Here is a 26,561-nt window from a genome sequence, read left to right on the forward strand (position 1 = left end):
TGAGCTACGACAGTTATTGTATAAGATCTACCCAATGCTAGATGTAGAGGCGCATAATAGATTGATATGAACATCATGAGCTATCCCGTAATAAAACCTGTTGTTGCTGATACTTTCTTCTCGATTCCTTCTTCCATAACCCGAGCTCGGAGAAGGAAGAGATAAGAGGGCCCTAGAGAATGTGGTTAGAAATCCATAATAGAGTCCGACCACAACGAACATATATATGTTTTTTCTATATTATATTTATTTTCAAAATGCATGAAATCCTATTTTTAGAACTAAAATTATACAATCTACAAAAATACAAAAAAATAGAAAACCTGACTCAATCTCCTAACCGAAGTCTCCATCAAAATCAAAGTATAAACTGATTCATTTATTTCTCGATATGGAGAAGTATTACCTGCAATGACTATGACTATGACTATGACCGATGCATCTCGATATCTCTTTCGTCTAATAAATGTGAAAGAACTGACAAAAGTGACATACACTAATCATTTTGCACTAGTTAAGCATCACTTCATATTACACACCAATAATAATAGTAGTGTAGTGTTTCTATTGTCACTTCAGATTACACACTATTAAAAGCATCTTAAGATTATTGATTCAGTGGGAGCACAAACTTAACAGCCTAAGTAGCCCCTTAACGGGTGAAGAATCAAACCATCGAAAATTATAGATGCTAATTGATGTCTCTACACGAATTAGCAAGAGATAATAATATTAATTCATCACATCACCAGCAATTTCATTTACTAATTTGACAAAAAGCATCCTGTGTGTCCCCCTAAGAACTACAGATCGTCCAAAACTGAACACACTAAGGATCATTCTAAATGAAGCCCAAATGCTATAAATAATTCAACATGAATCTACACGAATCGTTTCAAACAACATAAGAACGGGAAATACAAAACTCTTCCGCATACGCGATACTCTACTACCTATCTCTTCAGGGAATTTCAAGTTACTAACTAGAAAATGTAGGCCATGATAAAATTTCATAAAATAAGAACCTATGCAGAGGCATAAAATAGTCTGACCTTTGAGAAGAATCGGTTGGATATCTCCAGATGTAACCCCTTTTGATATGAATAAATTGGAATCTGCTTGAAGAACAGACCAGAAAAGCCTGCCTCAGTAATTAAGCAGCATTCTTTTTGTTTCTAAAGCTCTCCTTCATTGATGTGAATTTTTTCTTGCACTGGTTCACCGTCTTCCCAGGAATGGCAGCTGCAACCCGCTCCCATCGCTGGCTGGTCTCCTTTGGGAATGTTTTTAGAGCTTGGACTAGTGCTCTTTCTTGTATAGCTGACCAATCGTCTTGCTCCGAAGTAGAGGGAATTCCATTTGCAGATGAATCGCTGGGGGTTTGGTTGTTTACATTTTGTCCTACTGAGGGTACATCCAGATTACCATTAATTGCCACATTGTCTTCTGGTTTTTTAGAGGATACACCTACTAACTCTTCTCTAGTTGAGAGTGGCGATGCAATGGCCTGTGCTGGTTTCCTTTTCTCAAGAAATGAGTCAAAAGCTTTGGCAGAGTCGGGCTTCTGTAAGAGGATCGTTTTGGTTGCCTTTAAAATTTCTTCCACCGACCTTTGTGTACCAATGTAATCTGAGATAACCTCCCACCTACGAGAAGTTCCTTTGGGATATTTCAGCATTCCTTTCCTTAAGAGCTCAATTTCATCTTTACTCCAAGGCCTCTCCTTCTTCTGAAGGTTGCTTAGTGGGAGAGTGACATTAGCAGTTGTAGAACCATTCTGCTGTGCTGTCTTATTGCATTCCTGATGCTTTCTATCTGAATGACTGCTTTCCTGTGCATCCCAGAGAACCTTTGCAAGCTCCATTCCTGTTTTTCCTTCCATTTTATCACAAATATTTCTCAACTGCTCAATGTCAAGAGATGAACAGAGATTTTCGACGTTTTCCTCAGAAAGATCAAGCAAAGATTGAGATATGACAGGCCCAGAAAGCATTCTAAGGCGGGACCGTTCTTTGCGTAGGAGTTTCTTCTCTTTCTCTTTCACCTTTTTCTGCTGTTGAGCCACTTGCGCAGCTCGTTTCTCCTCCTCCTCCTTTCTTTGTTTCTCCTCTTCAGCAAGCCTAATAGCTTCCTCTTCCTGTAACTTCTTTGCCAAAAATTTTGCTTCCTTCTTCCTCTGCTTTTCAGCTTTCTCTTCTTCCTTTCTTCTTTGTATTCTAGGGTCTCGTTTGTATGCATTATCTACGAGTGTACGAATCCTAGCATTTTCTTCCTTTCTAGCCTTTTCTGTAAGTTTAGCATTCTGTCTCTCCATCCACCTCTTGTGGTCCCGAGACTCTGCTTGCTCAAGGTCAAATTCATCAGCGTGTGGGAACTCCCTCCAGCTTTTGAAGGTATACCAAAAATTGTAGAAATCATCAACTTCTTTCAATGGAGTTTTATCATCGCCTAATGATGGAACAGATTGGTTAACAGACCAACGCCCATTCCTCATAAAGGCAGGACCAAACACTGTAAAGAAATCTTGTACAGCACAATCAGTTGGAATCTCATCATCGAACTCGTCTGTTGAGTCGTAAATTCTTCTTTTGACAGGATCAATTAATACTTCATAAGCTTCTTGAATAGATTTAAAATGACTTTCTATTTCATCCTTCTTTGCTTGTTTTGCAGCTTCAGTTTCCTCGGCAAGAAGAAGGGCAGCTTGTTTGTCAGGATGATACTTCAAAGCAGTTTCTCGATAACTTTTTCTTATCTGTTCCTCAGTGGCTAAATATCTTAAATGACTCAAACCCAGCAACGCATAATGATCTTGCTGTGTGCTTCCACCTGATTTCTTTTTACCTTTGCTGCTATATGAATCAAATGATGGAGCATATTTCCGTTCTGCATCCTCAGCCGTCTGCTCATTGTCATCACTCACTTCATTGTCCTCATAACCAAGGAGTTTGAGGACAACATCATGGAAAGCATGGCCAGCCGGTTCATAATTTAATGCCTTTACTGGAAGAGAATTTGAGGAAACATAAATCGGTTGTCCATCTATAATCTCTTGTGAATAGGTTAGAAGACGCAAATTGGCCTGGACAGTCATGGCATCAAAAGAATCCACTGAACCAGGATGATATTATCTGGAAACTTTCCTCAATACAATAGATATTGTATCTCCAAACTGCACAAATAAAAAAAATATCAAAAACAAATTCTCAATCCTTACAAGAAGGAAGACACAAACAGTGCTAAGGTTGAATTCATGGAACATAATATAAACTCGAACCGAATGAAGTTTCAAGATGAAGGCAGGATGCAGATCAAAACCGTCACAAGATAACCACTCGACAGCTTCACCAGTTCAATTCACTAAGAGACTGTATCCTTCACGTGTTCGCAACTAAATCAAGTATCATCGAAAACCCTAACCCGCTCGCCATCATCTCATAACGTGCAATAATGACGACAGCCACAGTTCATTAATTAAAAATCGAACCTTACGGTACATATAAAAGAGCACCAAAAACATGAAACAAAACTGGATTTACTCTAAAATATATGTATATATAATAAATAAACATACAAATCTACGTTTTTCACTTTCGCATTACAATACGATCTTTCCTCACAGTTCTTCCCAATCAAACGCACTGTTTTAAAGAACTATAAAATCGAAATCGACAGCGACGAAGACGACGAAGTCGTCGCAACAAACAAACAAACAAAAAGAGAGGGAAAACACGAGAAAGAGAGATAACATTTGTAGGAAAACTGATAGCAAACCGAGATAGAAACAAGAAATAGATAATCACCGGAAGATGAAGAGCTTTTGGAGCTCGCTCCGGCAGCCGAAATACACACTTCTGGTAAGCCTCTGCCCGTCCGCTAAGCTCCGATTTTTTTCAGCCTTAAAACTGCAGCCCTGATGATTTCAGGTATTTATATGGCTCAAAATCTGGCGGACGACCGCAAGTCCCTCTCTCTTTTTATCTTTGGAAAACTAACTCTTATAAATATATTCAGAAAAATAGTCCTCTTAGCTGTTTTCCCCCTAAAAATAGCCCTTTTTTGTATGTAATTTTATTGTAATTTTAACCCTTCAATTTTTAAAAGCTTTTGTTAGACGCTATCCTACGAGTGTCCTTGGTGGTCGTGTAGAACGTAGATTAGCACGTAAATTCAAAGAAGTTATCACGGACGAGCCGTGTACAAAAAAACTTACACCCGAGGTATCTAATAACTTTGTTTCTGCTCGTTGTTACTGCTACGAGCGTTCAAATCACCAACTTCACATTCGTTGTTATAGTCTCATCGTCGAGTTGAAATTATAAGCATTTTTTGCTATGTGGTGAATCTAACTAAGACTCGTAGGTCGGGATCAACCTGGACATGAGGAGCATGTTGACCACTGGAAATACGAGACAGTAACTGTGCACCACGTATTCTAACTCACGAATGAGTTAGTTGTGTAAAATTTGAAATTCGCGCACAATTCAAACGTATGGTCGAACTTCAGGTCACATTTCAAAATAAAACATTTCAGAAAACGCAAGCGAGGTACATCGTTGAAAGCAAATTGAACTGTGTGTGTTCGGTGTGTAGCCGAACAAGTTTGGATTTTACATGAGTTGTGTTCGGTCGACGAATAAAAACCTCGTCTAAGGTACGATAAAATTGAGTGTATCAGACAGAATTCTATTTAAGGTATGTGGTGAGGTTGGTTGTTAGTTGTCAATATCAATGATTTCTCTAAAAAAGGGACGAAAAGGTGTGAAGCAAGTCCAAAGAGCTTGAAATGTACAGGCATGATCGACGCTTACCATCTGGAAGACTGGGCTGAAATTGTCGTAAGTTTTCGTTTCGATTTCATTCCCATTCCGATTTACGCTTCAAAGTTCTTATTCTTCAATCTCGCTCTCTGCATTTTTCATTCTCCTGTTAAGGTTTGCCTAATTTCTTTTTATTTTTCATATTGGAGGGAACAATTACTATGTTCATATTGTGTTTTATGAAATCTGGTATGATTTTTTTTGTTGTGTGTGTGTGTGTGTGTCGAAATTTATGGATTCTAGTTCTTTCATTCATTCGTATATTTTCTTGAAATTCTGCCCTTCTTTGTTGTTGTCGTATGGTTTGCAATCGTCTCTGAAATCGGTCGTCGGTTTCAGATATCGTATGTTCGTCTGCGTCAGATTTCCATGTTTGTTTGGGGGGGCGGCAGTAAGAGTTTAAGGTCACAGAGTTGAGAAATTTGGCGATCGTTCCTTCAAAGTTCGAAAGGGAGGGATCAGAAGAACTTGGAATTTTAAGGGTGTTTAGCACGAGAGAAGGAAGGGAGTGGTGAGCGAAAGAAAATGGGCAAAATACCATGTTCTTTTTGCCGGAGCAGTAGTCGTCGCCGCCCTAAGAAGGCGGCTCAGTCGTTACTGTCCCCATTGCCTCAGCCACCTCCGCAGACTGGCGTCTGCTCTCCTCCCATTAACAATAATGGCAGCGGCTTGGTCGGTAGTGGTGGTGGTGGGGCCATGGGAAAGGTGAAGAAGAAGGCTGGAGGAGCTAGGCTGTGGATGCGTCTTGACAGGTGGGGGCAAACGGAGCTTATAGAGTGGGACAAGAGCGCCATAATCCGGCGTGCTGCAATTCCGGCCAGGGATTTGAGGATTCTTGGTCCTGTTTTCTCACAATCCTCTAACATACTCGGTAAGTTTATATTTTACTCTGCAATCAGTTTTGAACTATGGGTTTACTCTGTAGAAGTGCTGTTTGTTGCCTATCTTTGTATCTTGTTGCCCATTTCGACTACTTCTAACGTGGGAGAGTCGCTGGAAGCTAAACAACTCGTTTTTTTCTTATGAAAAAAGAATGTGTGAGATCCCACATTGGTTGGAGACGGGAATGAAACATTCCTTGAGGGTGTGAAACCTCTCCTTGGCCGTGAGGCTGACGGCGATATGTAACAGGTCAAAGCGAACAATATATGCTAGCGGTGGACTTGGGCTGTTACAAATTGTATCAGAACCAATCACCGGGCTCTGTGCCAACGAGGACGCGGTTCCCCAACGGGGGGTGGATTGTGAGATCTCACATCGGTTGGAGAGGGGAACGAAGCATTCCTTATAAGGGTGTAGAAACCTCTCTCTAGCAAACGCGTTTTAAAAACTGTGAGGCTGATGACGATATGTAACAGGCCAAAGCGGACAATATCTACTAGTGGTGGGCTTAGTAAAACAATTTTAGTTGGCTTTGTCTTCTTCAAATGATAGAGAAACATGGGAAGAAAAGCTAGAGTTTGAAGAAGTAATGTCGTGTGCAATTGTTTTGGCATTCCATCTCAAATAGTCTGTTCATGTTCTTTGTTCATTGTAAGAAACCATAAACAACGAGTAATTTTTAAGCCATCTCTTGATCATGCGTGCACCTATTTTCTTGATTTGCTTGCTCTTGTTTTCCACTTTTTTTTCCAGAGTTTAAATTTGAGGAACCATGAACTCAGGGTTGTCTTCGAAAATTCATGAATGTTCGTCGCTAGGTGAAGTCTAGAATTCTGTTCTGAATCTCTTTGGTATTCTTGTAGCCAGGGAAAAGGCCATGGTCGTTAGTTTAGAATTCATAAAAGCTATAGTTACTGCTGAAGAAGTTCTACTACTTGACCCTCTTTGCCAAGAGGTTATTCCATTTGTGGATAAGCTAAGGAAGCTACTTGCTAAGATGAGTTCATCTCAAGTTGAAAATGATGTTAATGTTTCGAGAGGAGGAAAGCGGTTGCCAGTTTCCGAAGCTGTTGATGAGCAGTATGAGCTGCCGTTCGAGTTTCAAGTTCTTGAAATTGCATTGGAGGTTGTTTGCATATACTTAGATTCCACCGTGAAAGACCTTGAGAGAGATGCTTATCCAGTCCTGGACGAACTGGCTATGAATGTCAGCACCAAGAATCTAGAACGTGTGAGGAGCTTGAAAAGTAATCTTACTCGTATTCTTGCACGCGTTCAGAAGGTGTGTTCAATTCCTATTCTTTCTATAATCTCTTTACAATTCTAATTGTTTTTGTTTCCCTTAATAATATTTTGCTCCTTTTTAATTAATTATATTCGACTCGAGGTGTTTTCTTTGTATTAATGCTATGTTTCTTAAATCTCGTAAATGGTTAGAAATTGTTTTAGGTTGTTGAAGTTGGAATATCTAGGACATGCAGTGTCTTGATGTGAGATCCCACGTCGATTGGAAATGGGAACGAAACATTCCTTATAAGGGTGTGAAAACCACCTCTCCCTAGTAGACGTGTTTTAAAACTGTGAAGTTGATGGAGATACGTAATGGACCAAAGCGGACAATATCTGCTAGCGGTGGACTTGGGCTATTACAAATGGTATCAGGGCTAGACACTGAGCGGTGTGCTAGCGAGGACGCTGGCCCCCAAGGGGGGAGTGGATTGTGAGATCCCACATCGGTTGGAGAGGGGAACGAATCATTCGTTATAAACGTGTGGAAACCTCTCCCTAGTAGATGCGTTTTACAACCGTGAGGTTGACAACAATACGTGACGGGTCAAAGTGGACAATATTTGCTAGTGGTGGGCTTGAGCTGTTACAAATGGTATCAGAGCTAGGCACCGAGTGGTGTGCCAGTGATGACGCTGGGTGACACAATCGCACTTTCGAAGGCAGCGAACTAGCGATTGTGCGGCACTCACTTTCCAACGACAAGTGAGCTAAGCCAATTTGTTCTTGCGTCGCCTACGGCCAAGCGACGTATGATCGAGCCTCTAGCCTCGATTTTAAAATAAGGTTTTAGAAAACGAAGAGAGAAAGAGATTTTCGAAAGAGAGATTTTAGAAAGAGACGTTATATAAGCAAGCAAGAGAGATAACAACGGCTTAGCATATATAACCTTGGGTAGGGAGAAGTTGACAACTAGTCATATCCTCCTATAGTACATCCTGAGCCATTTTATGTCTGGCAGGCCTAGACATGATATTTTTTAGGCGTCATATGCCCTAGAACTACAAAAGGAAAAACACTAGAATGAAAAGACATGACAAGGGTTTGGCTTGTCATGGGCATGCGGCCATGGGCAACACGCCCTGGACGAGCATGACCGTGACACTGGGCCCACAAGGGGGGTAGATTGTGAGATCCCACATCGGTTGGAGAGGGGAACGAAACATACCTTATAAGGGTGTGGAAACCTCTACCTAGTAGACGTGTTTTAAAACCGTGAGGCTGACGGCGATACATAACGAGCCAAAACGGATAATATCTACTAGCAATGGGTTTGGACTCATATACTTCTCGTCCTTCAACACTTTGGTCAGCCTTCAAACCGAGCAATGTTATCTCCTCTTCAATTAATATTGACCTCTACTTGTAGGACCTTATTTAAAGTCTACCCTCCTTGGCTTACCACCCTTTTAAGAAAAAGGCTAAAACACCTATTTGTCCAGTCCGATCAAAAACTTCCTTAGATTTAGACAATGAACAGCTCAAGTCTTTTTGTACTTGTACAATTTCTGATATAACTCTTAGATTTTATGATTGCAGGTGCGGGACGAGATAGAACATCTATTAGATGACAATGAAGATATGGGACAACTATATTTGACAAGAAAATGGATACAGAATCAGCAGTCCGATGCTTCGCTGGGAGTAGTCGCTTCCAACAGCACCACTGCCACCGTTCCTCATCTGCGTCGACTTAGTTCCACCAGGAGCGGAAGTGCAGTAACCAGCAATCTTTCGGATGATAATGACGTAGAGGATCTGGAAATGTTGCTCGAGGCATACTTTATGCAGTTGGATGGGACTCGTAACAGGATATTATCGGTGAGATCTAAGTTTCTTCATCATATCATGATTAAATTCCATAATCTGGCAATAACACGAACAATGTCGTCGTTCTCTCTGATTTTATTTCGTTCGGGTGCAGGGGTCGTAAATGACTAACTTTGTAGTTGTGTGCCCCATGTGAACATGAATCTAACTGCAAATTACAATGGCTGTAGTTGTGGTGAGCCTTGTGGCTGAAGATAACCATAACGTCAAGAAAGTAACTTGTTCCAGCCTTTAGGCTATGTTTCTGGGCTACATACTTTGGGAGTGCTTTTGGCTCTGCTAAAAGTCTTGAGAATAATACAAAGATGCCTTTAAAAAAAGTCGAAAAGTATTTAAAGCGCTTTGTTAATACGCATTCTTTACTGCCAAAAGCACTTGTTTCAAAAGTCGTTTTAGTTTAGGGTCGAGTTTGAGACTTGTATTAACCTCGTCTCGACGCATGCAGGTTAGGGAATACATCGACGACACCGAGGATTACGTCAACATTCAACTTGACAGTCAAAGAAATGAACTCATTCAGTTTCAGTTGACACTGACCATTGCTTCATTTGCCATAGCTGTCGAAACCTTAATCGCCGGGTTGTTTGGTATGAACATCCCTTGTATATTGTACGAGACGAACGGGATATTCGAGTACTTTGTCGGAGGCGCTTCAGCAGGGTGTTTGTTGATTTTCCTGCTTATTTTTGGGTATGCAAGATGGAAGAAGCTTCTTGGTTCGTGATTTCACCTCGTCGTTCAGCATGTTCGAGCTCGTGTTTTAGATCAATAAAACGAGTTCTTGTATGTTTATTATGCATCAGTCATCACAGTATGCCATAAGCTGATAGCCCATTTGGTTACTATTTGATACCTCTTCCGTATTGCATACTAAGTTTACAAAATTTTCGAAAAAATATCGATATATTTATGAATAAAACACTTATGGTTGATATTATATTTACATTAGTGACATTTTTTGTCGTTTTTCTTACGTTTAAATTCATCTCTTATGACGCCGTCGAATTTATGGATATATGAAAAATGTCGAATGAAGACACCCGATTGGTCCGACTTTTCCAAATTTGCCCATCACGACGAAACCTCTCCAACTCGTCTTCTTCCTGAACCTGTATTGGGTAGGACGTCAAAAGTCTCTTTAAAGCGGCCTATTCAAAGAAGATAATGGGCGCACTTCAATCAAACACGGCAAACTCGTTCAAGAAGGTTCCGGATTGAATTAGCTTAGGGGTCCATTCCTAAAGCCATGAGAATTGGATAAAATATCAACCAAAATTTATTATGACAAAAATTACTAGTTTAAAGTTCATAATATAAACAGATAAAAACAAAACGATCACGTGATAGTTCAATGTTATTAAGACGTGAAAAGAAAGTAAATAAGAAGTTGAGAGAACGAATGGTATAAACGTGAAGACTCGAGAAATAAATTTATAATATAATATAAAATATATTTAACCAAAAAAAAAAAAAGGAAAAAAGAAAAGAAAAGTAAAAACTGAGTTGGCCAATTAGGTATAGAGACAACAAAAGCTGGACATGAAAATGTATAAATATTTTATTTATTTATTTTTATAATAATTATTAATTATTATTATTAATATTATTTTGATAATTAGTCTAATTTAATTTTGCTGTTTTTCAATCTAAGCTTCCGGCATCTGCACCCACTTAATTTCAGTCTCAGACAGAGAGAAGAGAGGGGAGAGAGAGAGAGAGAGAGAGAGAGAGAGAGAGAGAGAGAGAGAGAGAGAGAGAGAGAGAGAGAGAGAGAGAGAGCTCAGCATCTTGAGAGGTGGGGGTGAAAATCCAAACCCTAGAGAAAAGGTAAAATTTCTGAGAACATTTTCGCCTTGAATTCGTTCCTTGTTCGCGTTACGCTTCGAAGATCTTCGTTCTTCAATCGCCATAGAGGTTTGTTCTTTTCCTCTCTTTCTCTCTCTCTCTCTCTCTCTCTCATGTTTTCCTTCTGTTTCTACAAAATAGAGGAATTGTTTCCCATTTTTCCGCTTCCACTTTATTGAATTTGTTCTGATTTTATGCAATTTGTTCGCCAGTTGTCTCGTCGGCCCTTCAAATCTCGCCTTTTTGTTTGATTCTCTTCCTCTCTGAAACTGTTCTTTCAATAGGATTTGAGTTTTTTTATGCATCCTTCAGGTTTTATTTTGGTTGCTGAGAAAATGTGGGAGGGAATTGAAGGGGAGGCTTTTACATCTTTTTCTTGAGGCTGGAGCCTTGAAAATCTTATTTTACAGAATCATCCGAATGTATCTGTTTAGTGGAGGAGATAATGGTTGATATCAATCTTCTCTGCCTAGTTTTTAGTTAAATGGGTAAGGGTATGGTTGTGTAAGATTTCAATTTTCATTTGATCTTTTTTGTTTGGACGGGATTCCCTTTGTTTTGTTTCTAAATTAGCTACTCCCAATTTTTCATAATTTGTAAAGTTTTGGTGTACAGCTCCCTTACTATTTGATGTTTTTTGGCTGATCTGCTATCGATATTGTCCTCTGTTGTTTAGTACCACTTCGTGGCGTAGTTAGTTCATTGTTTCAGCGAATTGATTTGCGTTCGAGCGAGCAGCATAAACGTGTACATGGCACAATGTAGATAAAAGCAATACATTGTTTTAGCATAGCTGAAAAGAGTTCTAATTGTGTTTGCAGATGTTTCTTGGACTGCCCTTTTTGTTGCTTCTTAACCTTAATCTATCGACCATGTCTGTCTTGTTCTGAGATAGTTCTTATCATGTTACAGGAAAAGGAGTTTCTCGTATTTCTTACTATGGAGAATTCTAAAGGGTCATCCAACATCAGAAATTTTATGAGTTCTGGGAAACATGCACTACTCCCTCCCAAAAGTCCCTTTCCGAGCATTTCTCCATCATATACTGAATTTGTTCCTAACACTGTTATCGGTGCAAAAGCTGTTCAGAGACCACGAGATGGTAACAGCTACCATCAAAGAACTTCTTCCGAAAGCATTTTAATAGAGGAGCAGCCTTCTTGGCTTGATGATCTCCTCAATGAGCCAGAGACCCCTGTTCGCAGAGTTGGTCATCGACGTTCGTCGAGTGACTCCTTTGCATATACAGATGCTGCCAATGTTAATTTTGATAGTATCACACAAGAAGATTTCAAATATGCAAATGCAATTCCTGGACACTCATGGTTATCTCAAGAATTTGATCATCAAAGGGATGCAAGGCATGCTTCATTCTATACTGAAGCGAATATAACAAAACAGAAGAATAGGGTGTGGGAATCATCTTTATCTACCATGAATAATCCTATTGCTCTTCATTCTCCCAGGGCGAACATTGTTATTCATACCTCAGGACCATTAAGCGCTCCGCAGGAAGCAGATGGTTTGCCTTCTACAGCAAGTGAAAAACAGGATCCAGTTGAGTCTGGTTCACACGATCCAAAAGTCTCTTCTGAAAGGAAAGATGTTTCTCATGGAAAATCATCTTCGTCTGATACAGAAAATAAACGCGCCAAACAGTATGTATATGATGTTTTGCTTTATTTTAGTATCTGCATATATATACTGAAACTTGGTTAACATCTTGACCAAGATTGCTTGTTTTAGTTGAATATCCCTATACAGAAAATAAACGTGCCAAACAGTATGTATTTGAAAATACGGATTTCTTTTATTAGAGAAAGAAATTTATAACAAACATAATGGGTTGACCTAGTGGTAAGGGTCATGAGTATAATATAAGACTGAAAGGGAATGAGGTTCAATCCAAGATGACCACAACCTTGAATTTATTATTCTACAAGTTTCTTAGGTGCCCAATTCTTGTAGTGTTAGCTTGTGAGAATAGTCGAGGTGTGTAAGTTGGCTTGGACACTCACGAATGTCAAAAAGGAGAAAGAGAGAGAAAGATAGTGCCAACCTTTCACTTCAAAGAAGAATAAGAAACACAAAGGGAGATGACACCTTCTAATTCTAGTGGTGTAACCATAAGATGGAAAATAAGAACATTTCTTTGAATAACTTGATATTGTCCTTGCTTGTGCTCTATGATTGAAATTTCACAGTGATGGATGCCACAGTAGAGGTCGTTGGATTCCATTATGTGGTCACTAGTAAATTTTTTTGGCCGCAAGACTTAAATGTGAAATATCATTTGAGTTTGTGGATTATGAAATGTTGCATGGTCCTGATCAATATCCTAAACTGAAGAAGTACATTGAAAACGTGTTTGCCATTGGTTCATATTCTAATTATACTTATAATGAAGTGAGAACAATGAAAACAATGACAGTGCAGTACATTTCGTTCTCATGCTAACTATCCCTATCTTGCTGATCAAAACATAGAATTTTTGTACATTTCATGTCCCATTATTTATTATGCTATATATTGCTTGTTTTCATTAATCTGACATTGGGATAGTTTTATTGATACTTAATAATGTGGTTCCTTTATTTACGAGTGGAAACTTCCTGTTAATTGCATTTACAACTTCCATTTGATTTAATTTTGATATCAAATGATACAGGCAATTTGCTCAGCGTTCAAGGGTTCGGAAACTTCAATATATAGCTGAGCTTGAAAGGAAAGTACAAGCTCTGCAGGTCAGTATTGGATGCTGAAATTATGAATTAGTAGGTTCATACAGTTGATGTAAAAGGTCAAATATCACCTCAACATTTGTTATTCCATAGGCAGAGGGCTCTGAAGTCTCAGCTGAGCTTGAATTTCTCAACCAGCAGCATCTTATTCTTAGCATGGAAAACAACGCTCTCAAGCAGCGGTTAGAGAATTTAGCTCAAGAGCAGCTAATTAAATACTGTAAGCTCCTATTCACGAGTTGTCTCTTTTTCTGTGTAGATTGATAGATACATAGTTATACAGGGAAGTAGGTAGACAGATTTGATACACAGGTAAATATGTAAGTATGTAGGTAGATTCGATATATAAGTAAATGTTACTTGAGTCATTAACTGTGGTATTTATCTGCAAACAAACTTCATGGTACTATTACATAGAACTTTTTGACAGAATTATGATGGGCTAGAAAGAGATTAAGGAAGGGTATTCTTTCCCGGTAAATGATTTCTGTAGCTGTCTATCTTTTGATAAGGAAACCGAGCAAGGAATTTCATTCGATGAGAAATAGATAAGAAATCAACCCAAACCCAAAACCAAACAATCCCATAGAAAAAAAAAAAAAAAAACCTCCTATGGGCTTTCTTAAAGAACACTAATTAAAAAGGTTAGATCTTTAGTCCCTATTTTATTCTTGTATTTCAAATTATTTCATTTTAGTTCGTGTACTTGAATGATGTGACATCATTTGTAATCTGATATGATGCTATGTTGATCCTTACATTCAGCAAGAGATAGACATGCAAGGAGTGTTGGTAAATTTTGTTCTCAAGTATATAGACCAAGTTGAAACATATGAAGGTGTAGGGACTAAAATCATACTACAACAAAAGTACTGGGACCCATTTAAAATATGTTTATCTTTATATTTTTATATTTCTGAAATTATGTGTTTGGAATGGATGCATAAACAAGTTATTAAATAATTTAGAAGTGTTGAAACTTCGTGATCTAAACTTGATATTACACTTGCATGTGAACTGAGAACTGTTCTGATTTATCGCATGTGAGTAACTCCATTACAATTCTTGTCTTATCTTCATTGATATTGTTGATCAAGATAGATTTACTACATTGACTAGCGATTTCTTTAATAATCTTCATACATGGTGACTAGTGACTTACCTTCTACTCATGATCTCATCACTTTACATTGACGTTTAGCTTGGAACAAATGCCTATATTTGCTTTCTTAAGTGGAGTTTGTGGTGCATATTGAGAAGACCATCGTGTCGTTGGCTCGGCTTCTAGGAGTCCTAGTATTGTTTTCCCTTCTTGACGGTGACTTCCTAACTATTATTTTCCAGATGAATTTGTAACCGACCTTTTCCTTCGGTTTTATTGAACGGTTGAACTTAATTGTGTATATTTCAGTGCTAATGTCGAACTTAGTTGGGAAAACTATGTGCACTAGTATTAACATCATAAAAGAGTTGCCACTTTGTAGACAATTCCATGCTTTGAAAGAACTCTTGGATGCATGTTATGAGTAGTACAATGTCCTCTTATTTCTACAAGAAAGCTAAGAGATGAACTATGTCCAGTGGAGCAGGAAGTACTGGAGAGGGAGATTGGAAGGCTAAGAGCTATGCACCAGCAGCAACATCAGCAGCAGCAACATCAGCAGCAGCAACAACCTCAACAACTACGACCCTCTTCTAGTCATCGACGTAGTTCAAGCAAAGACCTCGACAATCAATTTGCGAATCTTTCTTTGAAGCAAAAGGATTCTGGTTCAAGTCGTGACCCGGTAACAGGTCCAGTGCGCAGTTAGGTTTCTGGTTTGGCTTCAAAAGTGTTGTGCCTGGGTAATTTTTGCCGAATTGGTGAACGAAAACGATCGTCCCGTTGTGCAAGACGCTGCTGCTGCTGATCTCTTCCAGTGTTGGTACCTGTCTGTGTCCCTCCTCTCTGCCTTTTAATTCTTTGCCGCTGTTTCCTGGCTTTTCTGGAGTTAACATCTTCATATGCATGCATGCACCTGGTGGTCATTGCCGTTGTTTTGTTTGTTCTACATGGGTTGTGTGGCCTACCGGAGGTGGTGGTATCTGTATGTACTGTATTATGTCGTCTAATCAATTATGATCCACATTAGTTGTAAGCAAGCACCATTTTTTCTTTTCTTTTCTTTTCTTTTTGTTTCATCCAAAAAATTCACTCTCTTCTGTGCTGTTTGGACAGACATTCAGTACCTGTAATGCATTATGGTGAGAAATAACTTGTGATTTCCAATGAAATCCTTGATTTACTCATGCAATGCTTCCTACACTCTCTTCTATTGAAGAAAAAAAGAGAAAACATGTGATCTAATAGATGATATTGAATAAATTTTGTTCGGTCTAGGTCCTCTTAGATGCAAAATCAAAATTTTAAGTCGAAAGTTTAAGAATTTTTTCGTAACGATTCATTCGTAGGATTTGGGATTGTCTCTCGCGACATGATCATGTTATTTCTTCCTTCTAAAAGTGAAGGCTTGTGAGCTCACAAACGACACACCATGTCCCTTGCAAACTAGACGTCACACACACTCCTTGTAGAGTCTTTGTAGACAAGACGAAATGCCCCTCACTTGGACACCTTTGCGACATACCATGTCCCTTGCAAACTAGACGTCACTCCTTGTAGATTCCTTGTAGACAAGACGAAATGCCCCTCACTTGAACACCTTTGGGACACACCATGTCCCTTGCAAACTAGACGTCACACTTCTTTTAGACAAGACGAAATGCCCCTCACCTCGACACCTTTGCACTTCAGTGCTCAACCATCTTGTCGCCCTGTACCTTACAGGTAGCTCCTTGCCCAACCACCTTCAGTAATTTCTTAAAGTACTTACATATAATTCTTTATGTGTAGCTAACCATTGCAATGTCAATTTGAACCACCCGACAACCTAATCCAATTTAACTCAAATAAGAGATTGAGATTGGGTTAACTTATAGGTGGTAGATGGCTCAATAGTAGCTAGAAAGTGTTCAACAATTTAATTTTAAAAAATTATTTTATAAAGTAGCCAAGATCTCCACGTGGATTTTTCTGGAGTATTATTATTATTATTATTATTATTATTATTATTTTTCAATTCATATATAATAATTTGTTGGACATCGCGAGAGAAGGAGAGAGAGAGAGATAGAGAAATGCCTCAACCGAGCAAAGAACCCTGCAAGGAGGAGGCGTGCGACATTCAAGCTTGTTTCTCCAAAGCTATCGTTCTTCCTCACAAGTAAGTTTAGGTTAAGATTTTTCTTTGAGTTTGTTTCCCGAGGAATCTGCGACGAAAGAATCTCACGTTTTTAGGCTGTTCGTCGATGTTTGATGTTGTTCGTTTGAGTCATTTGCATGAATCGGAGGATCGAAGGATTGGATTCGAATATCTTTCTTTTTATTCTCTGTTTTACTGTATCTCTTAACGAAAAATTCTGGAATGCTATGTTATATTCTTTCTGTTTTGTGCTTAGTGTTTTTTCTTTCCTTTGAATCATCCATATCTGCGTTCTCCGACGGATCAAACAAAACGTGAATCAAGCAAGAAAACAGAAAAGCTTTCCGGTTTGATTCCTCGATGTGGTAAACATTTGGTTTTATAATTATGATCTGTTTTCTTTCCTCCTCATGCTTGGTTCATTGACCGGCGTACTTGGACCAAGTATTGTAATCCTTGATTTGGGAATTTTCGGATAGCTTACTGAGGTCTGTATCTGTGCGTAAGAGTTTTGTATAATTTTTGTCGATTTGAACTATCTTTCATTCGTTTTTGGAAATTGAGATGTGTTTCCATGTATTTCTAATATGATATTTAGAGATAAAGCTTATTCTCCATGTTCCGAAGACCAATCTTCTTTTTTTGACCAATAGGTTGCTCAGTCACGAATGATGTCTTCATGATTAGAATTGAAGGAAAGCTTTTCTGTTAAGTTATGGTTTCGTATGAACTATTTAATTCTCATCCAGCTCGTGTATATTCTACTCTGAATTTCAGCTCCATCAATTTGTTCTTGAGAATCACCAAACTTTCACATTTCCTAGTTATGCTTGTTTATTTAGGTACCGATCGATTGATTTTTTTTCTTGTTAATTTTCCTTTATCCCTGCCAGGTAAATAGGATTTTACTGAAGATCAACTTCCACATTTCCTAGTTATACTTGTTTATTTGGTGCATTTGTGCTGGAAAGTTGTTAAAAATGTATATAATCGATCAACAGAATTCTATTTCGGACAATTAGATTTTAGTTCAAAGTTTTGAAGTTCACTGGTATTGACATAATACACATCTTCAGGGATTCATGTAGATACTGAGATGAGACCTTTTGAACCTTCTAACAGCAAGAAGTGGACCAGCAAAAGAAGATGATTTTCTTGGGCATTTTCTAAGAAGGTCCAAATGAGTGATAGTTCTGCTTAAACTCCTAAAAAGATAAGCAAATAAAGAGACTCGACCGATCCGACTCCCAATCCCTAGTATCCAGCTTCCCTTTGATTGGCCTTAAGTCCCCAAGAAGTTTCAATGTTGTCCCGTTTAGCCACCTCTCTGTTTTGTTTGTCACAGCTGCTGCAAACTGGGGAATGTAGAAGGCCAGGTTAAAGCACTCCATTCATCTCTCTTCCCAAAATCTAAGTTCATCCCATTTTCTAGTTGGGGAGAATGGATAAACACGTTGGTTTACACTAGAGGCATATAGATCTCCTAGTCTCGATCCTACTGCATTACATGTTTTGTAATGATGTTGAAGTTTGATACTTTACCGAAGGGCCTTAGATCACAGTTATACATGGGATATTATTGTTCAGCTGTAACTTTTTAGGAAGTAGAAAACCTATTCCTTCCTGAGGCTTTTTCTTTGACCTTTTTTCTTCATTAACGACCTTTGAAAGAGATCTGGGGTGCTTTTATATCTGAGTTATGCGTAGACAAACATCCTATAATAGTTTAAGCAACCTATTCCTTGGGAGGAATTGGGATATTTTCTTAATCTATGCACTCGTTGCTTCGGGAAATGCCTGCTTGTTTTCATGACTAGTCTGCATTGTGCCAATGCCCGTAGTCCATGTTTCTTAGATCTATGCAACCAAATTTCAGCTTTAGATACTCTCACAAAGTGACCATAGCTCGCATAAAGTGTACTCTCTCAACCATTAGGTTTGTATCCCCGCCCTGTGTTGAACTGAATTATTTATATATCAGCTCTTAGATATTCATGAAATTTCTCTCTTTGTTCGTGTGATGGGGAAAGGCCTTTAGATGCAAATAATTCGATATGCTCCTAAACAGTTTGTGCATTGGCATGGTTGCAGGTAAGTTGGGGCCATTCAGCTATTGCAGCATTGCTGTGAGAACTGTGATTACAAATCAACACATTGTGCTTCCGTTTCTGACCTCTTAAAGCAAATGCCAAAAGGTCGAGAAGCCAGAAATCTTGATTCAAAACAAGTCAGATGCAATTTAATCTAAATGACACACCACATTAGGTTTTGCTGTTAACTCGAGGCAACAATGAAATTACCATTACTTTACAAATCCATCACCTAGTAATCCTTTCTAAGAATGTTTTATTTCTTTTTCTCCATGTTAAACCATGATACAGATTAACGACTAATCTTGGCTCTGTTTCAGTTCTACTTTCAATTACTGGAAAGAACCGATTAAACTCGGAGGATTGCAACAAAGGAAAGACTTGCGTTTTAGATATACCGAAGCTTAGAAACAAAGGGAAATTACAATCACCTTGAGCTCTTGAGTTTAGGTTAAACTAGTCATACCCCACTCCTCAAAAGTGCTACCTGCTTGATACAAACATCACGAACCCATATTTAAAATGTGAATGAAGAAGAAAACCAAGGCAATTTTCAGAACACTAAGAATGAAAATGGCTGAATAGACGGTCTAAGAACAGCTATATCCGTGCATTTTAGAAAGAGACCGAGCGAGTTCTGATATGTGGGGAGAGGCAATATGTATTACCAATTGATGAAAAAGAATTCTGTTGGCTTGCATCTTTCATATGGGATTTGTGTGAGGTCGCAAGATCTTGTGTACAACGGCAATATGCATTACCCCCATTGTCAAGTCTAGGGAGACAGAATGGGAAGTGAAAGAAAATTCTCACCTTTCTATCTTTACTTATATCCAAAAAGGAACATCTAGGGGGTAGAAACTTGTGATAGAATACAAGTTGATGTCGACATGAAACCTGAACATGCTCATACTTTCAAGGGATCAAGGCAACCTCGAGGATTCTTGTCGTCTGAGAGGAATGCCTTCTCCACCACTAAACCCATCCTCTTCGGCATGCTTAGAGAGACGTATCGATAAGCTCGCCGATGGACCTGTAACAGTTTGCAAAGTATTGGAATAGATTCAACATTTGTGAAAAATGATATATACAGCTATGATCAATGTACTAATAATGACAGTTTGTTTTTGTATACATGTATCCCGGTATAGACTACTATTGATAGGGATGGGGTAATCCCAAGTGTTCGAGATGTTTGTTTTACGTGTCAGGATGAAAACTTAATAATTAAAACCCCTTATGATCTCCTAGTGCTGGCTTTGAGTGGACAAAGCCTCTAAGGAAACGAGTGGGGGTATAGTGTGTCTACCTAAGCTATAAATAAACAAAGATGAAAAAAAAAGGACCAAATTTGAAAATGACAGCATAATTTTAAGGAGGCATACCATCAGCCATGTCCTTTGTTTTATGAAGAAGAAAAGTTCCTGAAAGAATGGTTACAAATCCACACATCTCCGTCACAACCTGCGTTGGGCTCTGCCTGTCCCAGTCCTGAAAGAAGTAATTCAAAAGATGTTGAAAAATACCTACATTTAAATATGTGGAGGCAATAATCTAAGAGAGAGAGAGAGAGAGAGAGAGAGAGAGAGAGAGAGAGAGAGAGAGAGTTAAATATGAAGAACACCTAGCTAGAACGTAACAATGTACTGTGGCTTCTAGATCCATCTATAAACTAGAACAAAAAACACCATGACTCAGAACCAGACAAAGCAAGAAAGCAAGGATATACATGCATGCAAAACTCTGAACATTTCTCATTGATAAGATCCCATAATGTAGTGTGCTATGAATTTTTTTTTTTTAAACAGATCAAAATATGTTCGATCACTTTGTACACGTTTAAAGAAACCACAATCAGCAGTCGGGTATACCTTAAACATTATCACACTGGCCAAGATGGTAAATGATGTGAACATAACGTAGTATATCGGTGACACAACAGCTGTATTAAAAGTGTCGAGTGCCTGCAAACATAGAGAGGAGAAATATGTTGGCTAGATGAGATCATATAAAAAAGGTATATATTCTTTAAAACGATTGAAAATATACATTCATAAGAAAACATAAGTTCAATCAAGAATACCCAAATATATAAACTAGCACCAACACATCCAATCTCATACATAAAAATGGTAAATATATATATGTATGTATGTATGTATATATATATATATATATATGCAACTTCTTTTTGCTTGTCTACCAGCGAATTGGATTACGTAAATTCTCTCCCATTGGCACTAATGTCTAAAACAGAGTAATAAGAAAGATCTACAAAGAGAGTACTATTTGGAAGCTAGGCCAATCACCCTTTTCCAAATAAGGACATCCATAAGGTAGGAGTCCACGCAACTATCTTGACTTGCTCAACGTCTTTCGCGTCAAGTTTGCCTCATAAGGACCTGAAAATGTCAATCCAATAAATTTTCACCTTTCACTTGAAAGGATTCCTGCGCAAAGTCTGGATAAGTCTCTCTCTAACAACTCTTGGGAAGCACTGTTGAATTTCAAAGATGTTTAGGGTAGTCACCGCCAACTTGGCACAAAAGCACATTGAGAGAATGTGAGATCCCACCTCAGTTGGAGAGGAGAACAAAACATTCCTTATAAGGGTGTGGAAACCTCTTCCTGGTAGACGCGTTTTAAAACTTTGAAGGGAAGTCCAGAAGGGAAAGTCCAAAGAGGACAATATCTGCAGGCTTGGGTTGTCACAAATGGTATCAGACAAAACATCGGGCAGTGTGCCAGCGAGGACGCTGGGCCCTCAAGAGGGGTGGATTGTGAGATCCCACATCGGTTGGAGAGGGGAACGAAGCATTCCTTATAACGGTATGAAAACCTATCCCTAGCAGACGCATTTTAAAGCCTTCGTTTGAGGGGAAGTCCAGAAGGAAAAGTCCAAAAAGAAAAATATCTACTAGAGGTGGGCTTGGGTTGTTACAGAGAATAAGTGATCCAAGGTTCCACTCACGCTTTCGCAAAGGATGCACCAGCTAGGAGATATTGAGATGTTTGTCTGGATAGGCTTTCCGCACTGTCTCATTTGTGAGGTCTGCTTTCCTGCATATAGATCAGATGAAGAAGTTGATTTTTTTGAGGCGCTCTTGGTTCCAAATATGCTTTCCTCTAAGTCTTTTCCAATTACCAAAACAGTGAAACCTCTCTTCCATTGAGATGAAGGAAAGTACAAAAACCCAATACCACAATAAATGAAAGGAAAAAACAAAAGAAAAGCACAAATGAAAAAAGGAAGAGCAAATGCACTTAACAACCACGAGGAATCAAAAGAGACAAAAGTCCTTAAACAACGGAGACGTCAACCCTGCACCAATTCCTTCATATAACTTTGAACAACCCACATCCTTCCGAACTCATGAAATAACAAAACAAACTGGAAGAACTAAACAAAACCTACATTGAAAGTTCTTCATTTTGACAGCACAACGCTTGCCACTGCCACAGTAGTCTCGTCAGTATTGACATTGATCCCTCCAAGCATCAAGGTTCACTGATGAAATGTTCTTGCTTCAAATGATCTTTCTTTGTGTTTTCTTTAGTAAGAACACTTGTGTTTTATGATAGCTTCATGAATCACTTTAAGAGTTCACACCCTTCTATTCTATCTGTGGATGGATTTGGCAAACTCATTCATCTATCACTCAAGCTTCCTTTTTTCTTGATCATTGACAATCGGGACCTATATAGCTACCCTTGGGTTACTTCACCTCCCTAAAATCGCTTACATTCTGTTATTTCAATCGCAGAACCACCCCCCCCAAAAAAAAAAAAAAAAGAGCTATCATAGAGAGATTCCAGTGAATCTCTCTCTCTCTCTCTATATATATATATATGTATGCATGCAAAAAGACTCCGGAGATCAAATTATGAACTTATGGACCACAAAAATACTATCATATAAGGATACAGGGAGTAATGCTAAATTTGTTTCTAAAAAGATTAAAACCATAAATGAGCACTACTTACCTTGTTTAAATAATTCATTTGCGTAAGCACACAAGTGATCACAACTAAAGTAAATATCCAGGTTTGAGGATATATTAGCTGGTTCATTCCTGATAATGTTAGCTTCAAGGCAATTCCTATTGCTTTCACACTCATGACCTGTCATTAGATATTCAATTACAAAATCACTTGAAGAAGAGAAGGAAAAATTAGAAATTAAAAATTGCAGAAAACTTCTAAAATTATAAAGATAACGGGGATGCAAGATGGATACATACCGACAAAGATCCTACAAGGGAACAAACACCAATGTAAACCATAATGTGAGTCTGGCCATATTGTGGTATAAAGTGGAATATAAGTATAAACACAGCTGTCATGACCAAAGCTGCATATAATAGAAAGGCTGCCAAATAAAAGTTCATTATTATTACCAATATGTTAGTTAAATCAAATAAGTAACTGGATTTTAAACATCATTCCCAGAGAACCAAGATATAGATATGAAAAACAAGGTTTAAAGTTTTTCTCTCAACTCATATCACCCATATATTGTGAGCTTTAACAGTTAAGAAGAGACGGCTAAAAAAGGTGAAGTAAACAGTCCTTTACTTATATATAGTTTTTTATGAAAGTCTTATACTTTATTGTGGAGACACCAAGTAAGGTCTACTCGTTTAATAGGGGAAGTTAAAAAGCTTATGGTTACACTGGTGATAAAAAAAAACTAAAAAAAAACTAAAAAAAAACTTGCCAACAGTTCTCTGCTTTTTCACAGACGACATAAAGTTTAATAATTTCAAGAGCACAATTCCAAGCAAAAAAAAAAAAAAAAAAAGAAAAAGAAAAAAGGACTTTTTAAAAAATTTTAAACCTCCAAATTGCTTCATTCAACATTAATAAGAGGATATGCTGAGAGTTTTTCTTTCTTTCTTCTCTGCCTCCCTCCTTCCCTCTCTCTCTCTCTCTCTCTCTCTCTCTCTCCCCTTCTCTTTTTGTTCGTCTTTCTAATAATATGGAAAAAAAATATTGTTGATTTTTTTTTCAAAGGGCATCATTCACAAGAATCTAAAGAACGGGTCCCAGCCCTTTAATCTTATTCATCCCAGATTATTTGAGTTATGCCTCGACACAGATGCATGGGTCACCTATGTGTTCTCATTCTCTCTTAAGGGAAATATTAAATTAAGAAACAAATAAAATAACCAAATCACTATTAATCAGAATCAATGATATTTTAAAGACAGCATTCGCAGTAACGAAAAGTTACCTGGTTCCATGGCCATTTGCCACACTTCAGTTACAGATTCAATTTCACGTTCTTGAGGAGCATGGAGCACAATGGTTGTGGAACCCACTACACAAAGAATACAGCCAAGAATTCCAAAAATATGCAACCTCTCACGTAATATAATATGCGCCAGCACTGCACTGCAAGACATCATGATAATGAGTATAAACAACCAAAACTTCTAACTTAATCTGTGCAACTTCAGACCATACCTGATAATTATGCTAAGAGCACCAAGTGGGGTAACCAGTATCGCTGGAGCAAATGCATAAGCCGCAAAATTAGCAATTTCTCCAACAATCACTGTAGAAATAACAATTGCCACGTTAGGATTTCCCATAATTTTTTTCCAGTATCAAAACCTTATCCTTTCATTATACATCTGCCAATTCGAAAGGATTATATGCTTTGCAATAATAGTCACCAAGCAATACTAATCTTAGAGCATAAACATCGATTTCTAGGTCCACTCGGGAAAAAGAAAACCCATGCCCCTATGTTCTTCTTTATCAACTAGGATTTGCAAAAAAGAAGAAAAAAACAATAATTTGCTTCATTGCTGTAAATTTATTAAAAACTAAATGCACTGAATTGAGAAAGAAGCCAAATCCCAAATCACTTGTTCACAGAAAACGTTTGCTTAATAAAGGAACATCTATTAAACGAAATGGCCATGGGGCCTGGTATCAAGGACTGATAAAAAAAAACTATTACAAATAAATTCCACAATCTGTGCGAGATCTAACAAATAATTTCAGTAATCTCTATATTTAGTGGTTACATGTTTTTAAAAGAAATATGCCACGTCTGGCAGGGAAACAAATAATAAAGGCCTTTAGTATAAGCTACATTATAAAAAGTAAAAAAGACTTACTTGTAATCATGCCCACCCACCAAAGAGGCTCGTACAAGTAAGAATAACCTCCAACTCCTGACATAAATCATCACATCAATTACAGTAAACCACGCTAGATAACAGTTACCATGCACATAAAGCATGATAAAGATAAGAAAGCAGCAACCATCAACTTCAAAGGCATGAGAACCTTCATCAAACATAATAGAAAACAAAACTTGAAGCCAAGAGGATAAGAAAAGGTGCCAAAGGGGGATTGGATATCCCCATGAAGCCAAGAGGATAAGAAAAAGAACTCCCAATCGGCATAGATTTGCATCAAATCATAATTACGGAACTATTGATCAGCACGTGCAGTTTCAATACCATTGTGAAAGGCTACTGCCCAGAATGATTCCAACTCAAGAGCACTTCTTAATCAGAAGAGACGATTAGACAAACACCTTGAAGGTTCAAACGATACAGAACTCAATTCATCACAAGTAGCCTATATAAGGAATTAGACTTTTGGGGCTACTCGTCTGCCAAGGAACAAATGGTAGTTAAGAATATATCTATCTGTTTTACAGTGTCTGGAATTTTCGGTGTGCAGTCTGTACTTGGAAGGAGTTTAAATAAACCTTTTTTTATTGGCAATGAGCATCCAAATAAGAAAATACTATAATTAATTGACAAATGGATACAATAGATCCAATTTCACAATTCAAATCAAGAAAAGATCGTCGAGAACCTCATTAATAGTGTGACCCACCTCTAATAACGGATAAGTCAGGGCATGAAATGCCGATTGCGACATTCATGACATTCATTTCTAAGAATTCGATAAAGATTCAGAAGCAAAGAAATCCAGGAACTACATTAACCCTTAATTTGGAAAACTGAAGCAAACAAGAAGAAAGAGTGAGATACCTGCTCTGACTCCAGAAGCGCCGGCTTTCTTCAAACCCTTTTTCTTAACAATGAAGCTAGCACCAATAAAAAAACTAGAGGAAAGAGCAAGAACCAAGCCCTTAATATTATCAGAGGACATGCCCTCCCGCCAGCTCGGAGTTTGAGTGGTTGCCATGGTCGAGAGAAACCCTAGCTTCGAAGCTTGGAAACCATATCATAACATCATCAATGAAAAAAAAAAACACACTTCAGAAGGACACAGCGGCCAGAATGCTACTGAATCACTTCGAATTGGAAAGAGAGGAAGATAAGGGGATTAATGTCGGATCTTAGAGCGAGAGAATCTGAGATCGGGATTGTCGTGGAGACAATTGTCGGCGCTCGGGATTGGTGGTGAAGACGAGGGAGGAGATTACTTGGATCCGAAGAGAGAGAGAGAGATCCAAAATCTTGATTTGGTTTTACCAAAATAAAGACTGCTCTCCGACTTTCGTTGATCCTTTCTTATCTTTTTCCAAAATTCCTCTTTTTGTTCGATTTTTTTTTTTTTTTTTTTTTTTTTTTTTTTTTTTTTTTTTTTTTTTTTTTAAGAACTCATAATGGGTTGCAACAACTTTATCTTAATTTCTCTTAAATTTTGTTTAAGTAGTTTGTCGAATCCAACCCGTTTAATTGGCTAAGACGTATATCTTTCTTAAAAAGTTAAGTATTTATTTTCCGAGTATGTTAAAAAATACGGGCAATAATGTAAGAGGTTGAAAAATTTTATTTTCTTTCGGGAAAATAAAATATTCTTTTAGACCTTAAGTTTTGAGTTAGTTTT

The 26,561-nt window shown here is 38.1% G+C and overlaps 4 protein-coding genes and 1 pseudogene across 11 annotated transcripts; 3 read left to right on the top strand and 2 right to left on the bottom strand.

Moving 5' to 3' along the window:
• Positions 1 to 727: 727 nt before the first annotated feature.
• LOC111809962 (uncharacterized) lies at positions 728 to 3,961 on the bottom strand. Of its 2 annotated transcripts, none has more exons than XM_087117284.1 (2): positions 3,804 to 3,961; positions 728 to 3,172 (listed from the first exon to the last, which is right to left on the bottom strand). In XM_087117284.1, the coding sequence occupies exon 2, from the start codon at positions 3,092 to 3,094 to the stop codon at positions 1,154 to 1,156; it is 1,941 nt and encodes a 646-aa protein (XP_086973410.1). In that variant the 5' UTR covers positions 3,095 to 3,172; positions 3,804 to 3,961; the 3' UTR covers positions 728 to 1,153. The 2 variants fall into 2 exon arrangements, with proteins under 2 accessions (XP_086973410.1, XP_086973411.1); XM_087117285.1 differs by lacking the exon at positions 3,804 to 3,961 and adding an exon at positions 3,278 to 3,759.
• A 722-nt stretch (positions 3,962 to 4,683) lies between these two features.
• LOC111809963 (magnesium transporter MRS2-4) lies at positions 4,684 to 9,762 on the top strand. 2 transcript variants are annotated; one of them, XM_023696460.2, is made up of 5 exons: positions 4,684 to 4,838; positions 5,160 to 5,691; positions 6,566 to 6,984; positions 8,529 to 8,810; positions 9,265 to 9,762. In XM_023696460.2, the coding sequence occupies exons 2-5, from the start codon at positions 5,346 to 5,348 to the stop codon at positions 9,541 to 9,543; spliced, it is 1,326 nt and encodes a 441-aa protein (XP_023552228.2). In that variant the 5' UTR covers positions 4,684 to 4,838; positions 5,160 to 5,345; the 3' UTR covers positions 9,544 to 9,762. The 2 variants fall into 2 exon arrangements, with proteins under 2 accessions (XP_023552228.2, XP_023552229.2); XM_023696461.2 differs by having other exon boundaries at positions 4,779 to 4,934.
• Positions 9,763 to 10,519: 757 nt separating this feature from the next.
• Positions 10,520 to 15,694, top strand: LOC111810313 (uncharacterized protein At4g06598). 4 transcript variants are annotated; one of them, XR_015411765.1, is made up of 6 exons: positions 10,520 to 10,733; positions 11,577 to 12,322; positions 13,333 to 13,408; positions 13,499 to 13,625; positions 14,607 to 14,723; positions 14,987 to 15,095. XR_015411765.1 is itself a non-coding variant. In XM_087117685.1 (6 exons), the coding sequence occupies exons 2-5, from the start codon at positions 11,604 to 11,606 to the stop codon at positions 14,719 to 14,721; spliced, it is 978 nt and encodes a 325-aa protein (XP_086973811.1). In that variant the 5' UTR covers positions 10,520 to 10,733; positions 11,577 to 11,603; the 3' UTR covers positions 14,722 to 14,723; positions 14,987 to 15,095. The 4 variants fall into 4 exon arrangements, 3 of the variants coding, with proteins under 3 accessions (XP_086973811.1, XP_023552776.2, XP_023552775.2); XM_087117685.1 differs by having other exon boundaries at positions 14,666 to 14,723; XM_023697008.2 differs by lacking the exon at positions 14,607 to 14,723 and having other exon boundaries at positions 10,524 to 10,733; positions 11,577 to 12,025; positions 12,131 to 12,322; positions 14,987 to 15,694.
• An 888-nt stretch (positions 15,695 to 16,582) lies between these two features.
• Positions 16,583 to 19,871, top strand: LOC111810158 (uncharacterized; annotated as a pseudogene). Its single transcript, XR_015411709.1, has 3 exons — positions 16,583 to 16,668; positions 18,739 to 18,842; positions 19,058 to 19,871. The product of XR_015411709.1 is annotated as an uncharacterized LOC111810158 (transcript).
• Positions 19,381 to 26,245, bottom strand: LOC111810157 (putative magnesium transporter NIPA4). Of its 2 annotated transcripts, none has more exons than XM_023696757.2 (9): positions 25,757 to 26,241; positions 24,866 to 24,922; positions 24,204 to 24,294; positions 23,971 to 24,131; positions 22,979 to 23,106; positions 22,722 to 22,859; positions 20,609 to 20,701; positions 20,123 to 20,228; positions 19,381 to 19,770 (listed from the first exon to the last, which is right to left on the bottom strand). In XM_023696757.2, exons 1-9 carry the CDS (start codon positions 25,911 to 25,913, stop codon positions 19,661 to 19,663), a joined length of 1,041 nt encoding a protein of 346 aa, XP_023552525.1. In that variant the 5' UTR covers positions 25,914 to 26,241; the 3' UTR covers positions 19,381 to 19,660. The 2 variants fall into 2 exon arrangements, with proteins under 2 accessions (XP_023552525.1, XP_023552526.1); XM_023696758.2 differs by lacking the exon at positions 19,381 to 19,770 and adding an exon at positions 20,362 to 20,409 and having other exon boundaries at positions 25,757 to 26,245.
• Positions 26,246 to 26,561: the final 316 nt, after the last annotated feature.

This window comes from Cucurbita pepo, chromosome 14, assembly GCF_057944985.1.
Source record: "Cucurbita pepo subsp. pepo isolate OVF chromosome 14, ASM5794498v1, whole genome shotgun sequence".
Lineage (NCBI taxonomy): Eukaryota > Viridiplantae > Streptophyta > Magnoliopsida > Cucurbitales > Cucurbitaceae > Cucurbita > Cucurbita pepo.

Bases quoted from the DNA above. Each gene is read 5' to 3' on its own strand.
- LOC111809962 (XM_087117284.1), bottom strand. From the start codon at position 3,094: ATGACTGTCCAGGCCAATTTGCGTCTTCTAACCTATTCACAAGAGATT.
- LOC111810313 (XM_023697007.2), top strand. From the start codon at position 11,604: ATGGAGAATTCTAAAGGGTCATCCAACATCAGAAATTTTATGAGTTCT. The intron at 12,323-13,332 runs GTATGTATATGA...CAAATGATACAG, and splicing joins GAAAATAAACGCGCCAAACA to GCAATTTGCTCAGCGTTCAA. The intron at 13,626-14,986 runs GTAAGCTCCTAT...AACTATGTCCAG, and splicing joins AGAGCAGCTAATTAAATACT to TGGAGCAGGAAGTACTGGAG.
- LOC111809963 (XM_023696460.2), top strand. From the start codon at position 5,346: ATGGGCAAAATACCATGTTCTTTTTGCCGGAGCAGTAGTCGTCGCCGC. The intron at 6,985-8,528 runs GTGTGTTCAATT...TTATGATTGCAG, and splicing joins TTCTTGCACGCGTTCAGAAG to GTGCGGGACGAGATAGAACA. The intron at 8,811-9,264 runs GTGAGATCTAAG...CGACGCATGCAG, and splicing joins CTCGTAACAGGATATTATCG to GTTAGGGAATACATCGACGA.
- LOC111810157 (XM_023696757.2), bottom strand. From the start codon at position 25,913: ATGGCAACCACTCAAACTCCGAGCTGGCGGGAGGGCATGTCCTCTGAT. The intron at 24,923-25,756 runs GTATCTCACTCT...GATTTATGTCAG, and splicing joins CGCTTCTGGAGTCAGAGCAG to GAGTTGGAGGTTATTCTTAC. The intron at 20,702-22,721 runs GTAAGTAGTGCT...CTATGTTTGCAG, and splicing joins AAATGAATTATTTAAACAAG to GCACTCGACACTTTTAATAC.